Source organism: Rhea americana, unplaced genomic scaffold (assembly GCF_003343005.1).
Source record: "Rhea americana isolate MKP2758 unplaced genomic scaffold, rheAme1 scaffold_17, whole genome shotgun sequence".
Taxonomy (NCBI): domain Eukaryota; kingdom Metazoa; phylum Chordata; class Aves; order Rheiformes; family Rheidae; genus Rhea; species Rhea americana.
The window spans coordinates 4,545,432-4,550,606 of NW_028185816.1; the positions used below are offsets into that span (position 1 = coordinate 4,545,432).

General features: G+C 41.7%; 1 protein-coding gene across 1 annotated transcript in view; it reads left to right on the top strand.

The window, feature by feature from the left end:
- The window catches only part of SLC5A12 (solute carrier family 5 member 12), a 15,881-nt gene that overhangs the window by 6,616 nt on the left and 4,090 nt on the right, over positions 1 to 5,175 (top strand). The window contains exons 6-9 of the mRNA XM_085300805.1: positions 617 to 757; positions 1,741 to 1,870; positions 2,198 to 2,286; positions 4,032 to 4,144. Coding sequence (XP_085156931.1) covers positions 617 to 757; positions 1,741 to 1,870; positions 2,198 to 2,286; positions 4,032 to 4,144 — 473 coding nt within the window. The remainder of the gene's footprint in view (positions 1 to 616; positions 758 to 1,740; positions 1,871 to 2,197; positions 2,287 to 4,031; positions 4,145 to 5,175) is intronic.

A 5,175-nucleotide genomic window follows, 5' to 3' on the forward strand; every position in this document is an offset into this window, starting at 1 on the left:
GGAGGCATTTAGTGTTTAGAAATACTAGTCTCACCATGCCAAAAATACTCAGGCCTGTTAGATTTCTGAATCAGAGTTGTTCATTCATATATTATATATATATAATATATATATATATATATATATATATATATATTTTTTTTTTTTTCCCCAGTTCTCAGGAACTTAGAAAGAAGTAGTCAAGTCCTGAAAGGTTTACTATTACCCTCTTTTAGAGAATCAAAGCCTGACTGAACTGAAAGAGAGCTTTGCATGTTTTTCTTTGCCTAGCTCCTGGTGTAGCACAACTACTCCTTCCAATGGTATATTTATTTCATTCTCCACCTATAAGACTGACACTTCATTTTAAATCCCCTCATTTAGCTGCTAGCAGTGCACCAATGCACTGGGATAGCACACCGGTCTGGCTGGCTGTCGCAGTGACACGCTCATTGATCAAGGCAAGTCACTGACAAACGCTAGCAGGGAGTTATCTGTACGTTAAAACTGTGTCACCAGTGCAGTAATTCCGACTGCAATATAATAGACCAGACGTTCCTGAAAGATCAGGCAGCTCTTGCTGAACAAACAGGTGTTTCAGCGAGTGACCTGACTTGCTTCTCCGTGTGCCTTCTAGCTTCGACGTGGATCCCCTAAGGCGTCACACCTTTTGGACCATTGTCTTTGGGGGAGCTTTCACCTGGCTGGGAATCTACGGCGTTAACCAGTCCACGATACAGAGATGCATTTCCTGCAAATCAGAAAAACACGCGAAACTGTAAGACGCCTAACTGCTAGCAATCGAGCATACTGACGAGGAATTATACTAACGGGCTGTCAGTTATGTCAGATAAAAACAGGGATTCCATTGGGCGCTCATACACTGCTAGAAAGACTTGCAGGGTTTTGTCTTGACAATTTGTCTCCCTCTGGCTCTCAGTATATAAAGAAAAAACCTTACAGTTTATTAATTTGGGATCAGGCTGCCAAACTAGTCTTCAGAAGCAGGGTATGCAAAAGAAGCACTTTCTACAGCATTCTTGGGAAAACAATCTTTCCAAAGTTGTATTATGGTATATTTTATCAAAAGTGGTTATTAATTTCAGAAGGTATTATGGGAGAGGGCATCATCTAAATAAAGCAAGATCAAATATCCAACATAAAGTAACTATAATCCATGGAGATGAAAATGGTGAAACTCCACAATATAGATATATAGGTCTCCATCTCACTAGCTTAAGTTCAGCACTAGTATTCGCTTAGCCAGATGCACAATTTTATCAAAAGACTGAACTTCTTCATATGCTATATGCTTATTACTTGGTTAAAAGGTAGGATTTTTTTTTCCTTCCTCAAAGACATTTAAAAGCCTTTAAACATTTTTAAACACACTAGTTGTGATCATACTCATTTTTACTTAAATCATGATGGATTATATGAATCAACTCTGTTGAAATGCAATCTCTGAAAACATTTGGGAGTCACAACAGCAAGAACATCAGTGGTACCAAGCCTAAAAAGCCCTTGAAGCCCCAGCAGTACAGTGTTGAACTGGAAGCAGCTGCAGCAAGAAAGCTGGAATTAGCTTGCACTGAAGTCAATAGCATTTTGCTGCACACTATTTCTTACTCTGGGGAGACATTTAAGAAGTTATATGGCCTTTGATTAAGGCCTTTCTCAAAAAGAGTTCAAAATAAGCAACCACTAACAGCTTTTCCACATATAGCTTGTATTAAACAGCATTTTTCTTGTTCTTTCTAGGGCACTTTACCTCAATTTATTGGGACTTTGGATAGTCCTGGTATGCGCAGTATTTTCTGGTTTAGTGATGTATTCGCATTATAAGGATTGYGACCCTTGGACTGCTGCTTTCATTTCAGCACCTGATCAGGTACAGGCAGAGATTATTATGATTAAGTGCTGATTTGGGTCCAGACATAGCACGTATAAACACCACGCAAATTGAGTGGGGAAACWGCATGTCCTTTCAGCTGCGCAGGTGCTGAAGCAGTTGCTGGATCAGGGCTAGGGTACAGCCTCTCTGGCACGGTCAGCACTAATGCCATCGAGGAGTCTCGCCAAATGACCTCCCTTCTCCCAAAATCTATGGCATCTTGTTCGTCACAGCAAAATCAGAGTTTTGCAGCTGCTTTTCTGCCTTGACCCAGAAAAATCTCAGCTAACTTCCTGCATTGCTCTTGTGTTTCTTTTACCCCAGCTTATCCCATATTTTGTTATGGACATTTTTTCTTCGATGCCAGGAGTGCCGGGACTATTTGTTGCCTGTGCGTTCAGTGGAACACTAAGGTCTGTGAACCTGAAACGACTTCAGCTACACATCACTGATTTCTTGATCACTCAGACTGGGGTCAGCACGTGAAATACTAAGAAATGCCTCACCCTTCTTCTTAGCCTGTCCTAGGGGGAGGGGAGGAAAAGAAAATGGTGCTTTGCTGCATTACTTTGTGTTCATGGCAAAGTCTAGCTCCACTTCACCGATCTTTYTACCCCAAATGCATTATTGTCACAAACAGAAAGAAGAAATTAGTTCTCTCAAGAAAAAAAGTTCTGCTTCTGTAAATAACTTTGGAGCTGGTCAAAATGAAATTGCTTTTATTTAACCTGACTGCCATAACACCACAGTTAGTAACAGAGAGCTTGTTAGCAAGCCTGTCTGTACATAAACACTGAATTAGCTTTGGAAATAAGAAGCCTACCTGGAAAAGTTATAGGAGCTGTCAGTTCTGCAGGGTGGTGCTGCAGATTATTGTAGTTCCTATCTTCCACAAACCAAACATCAATACTTACTGGGACGTTAGAGAGATTTAAGCTCACAGTGGCATTAGACCCAGAACAGAGGCAGAGAGTCTCCAAGAGGCTTTCTCAAAATCCTCTCAGCTGGAGAGAGAGAGCAAGGCAAGCGAAAACTGTCAGTAGAGGAAAAACAAACACACAAAAGCCCCTGGTTGCTCCTGGAAGGAGACTAAGGGAACAGAATAAAGGGAATAAAGTACTAAATATTTTGCTATAGGTTTTGATGCTGCAAGATACTACTTGCTAAATATTTCAGTCTGATTACATAACTCACCTAGCTGCAAAGACTTTTTTTAAAAAAATAGAAAAAAWTTGAAGAGCTATGAAAGAAAACAGAACATGTATTTTGTGGCAGTGTAGCACGTGCAGTTAAATGTGCTATCTCTGAAGCAAGATCTGCTGCATCTAGGAGTAAGTCACCCCCTTGAGACAGGTGCTGATCCTCTCCAGTATATAAATTCAGAGAAATATCACAGAAACCAGAGCCATAACCCTGCAAACCCCCAAATGATTTTTTCTTGTTACTGAATCTTCAGATTCTTTCACAGAATTAAGGAGAAAAATGAATACTAGCGTTAGCTACATATGCTCCAGTCTCATAAGGATGATAATTTTATGTCCCAAACAATAGTTGCAGTCATATGGTATTCCCATACTGTCCATAAGGTATTATAAATTCACAGACTGGACTAGTTATAACCTCCAGGCAGTCTTTGGAAAGTCTCTTCTGATAAGAYCTCATTCGCTAACACTTTTTCAGGAAGAACAGGGTATCACTGGTGGTCACCGCACAGCCTTTGGCTTGTGCCTACACAACACCTTTACCCTGCGGCACTGCAATATTCTGAAGGTTTTGCAGTGTGCTGGACTGAAGGGTCAGTTAGCATGTGTGATGAGAGTTTCTATCTCATGCCAGCATGAAGTAGGTCCCCTAGTAACTGCAGGAGGAACAAAACCCATCCTCACAGCAGCAGCTTCCCTTTGCTAGGGGCGTACACTTGTAAGAGCCAGGGACAGAAGCAAACTTATAATTTAACCCTTGCCACCTAAAGGCATTACTTGACCCCCATCCTCAAATTCCCTAAATCCCCAATGACACTCCTTTTATTCAGCAAGTCTGTTTAATACTGTAAAATATGTAGTTTTTGATGTTGAACAAGAGGCAACACTTCTCTATAGATTATTTTTTCCACGATTACTTTGCTTTATATTTATATCCTTGTTTTCTCCTTTTACAGCACAGTGGCTGCAAGCATTAACGCTTTAGCAACTGTTACTTTTGAAGACATAGTCAAGAAAATTTTTCCAGACATCTCTGAGAAGATGAGCACATGGGTCAGCAAAGGCTTATGTAGGTACCTCGGGCAGAATCAATTTGCTTGAAGGAAAAGTTTCCCCCCTCGCCCCCTTAACTGCCATTGCTATAGCAGAAAGTAGAGCAGGATTTCATATGCTTCAGCATACAGCCTTATGTATTGCCTCAAGCTGTCTGCTTGGCTGGCATAGAGAAAGGCAGGTTTCTCCAGGGAGCAAGGTACCAGCCTGCAGCCTGAGCCACCATGGAAAAAGCCTCTCCCCTTCCCCTCCATCACCCATACGATGGGCCAGCAAAGCCCCTTCACTCAAGCCCCTCAGCCAAGGAATTACAAGAAGTAATGAGCCAGCTGAACCTAGTTTTAGTTATGCGATAGTATGGTCTAATGATATTTGAATAGCCACACAGTGGAGCTGCCAAGTCTTCATATTGCAAACCTGAGAAACTCATTAATAAGCCATGAACTAAGCAAACACATATGATAGCGACAGGATCACACGCTCTTCCTCGAAGTAAAAATGAAAGACTACATAGGATTGACTTTGAACTATGAATAGAGCTATAAAAGTTGAAGCTCTTCTATAAGTGGAGGGCTAAAATAGAGGAGGGGAGGGACCAGGACGCCTGCTGCTGGCTTGCACAAGCCTCCACGTTATTTCACATAGGACGATGAAAATTTATTCCTCAGGAACAAACTCACTCCGAGAGCAGTTCTGCAAACAGTTGGCATCAGCCTCCATACCACTGCTTAAGAAACGCACTTCTGCTTCTGAAACCTCTGAAGGAACGTAACCATTGGCAAGTGGGCGAGATGAGCCTCAGCTGAGGCTTCAGGAAAGCTAAACGCCAGCRCTACAACCTTGTCCCAGCGTAGGCGGTTGTGAGCAGGGCTACATCAAAATCCCTTGGGAAGCTCTAGCAGCGTATTTCCTGTGCTGAAAGCCCTGGGAAGCTCTGGAAACCTCTTTATAACGCAAAAACAGTACCAGCGTAGTTATCACTCTATTAATCTATAGCAGTATTACTGCATATTATCACCTTACAGCGTTACCACAAAACTTTTCTAT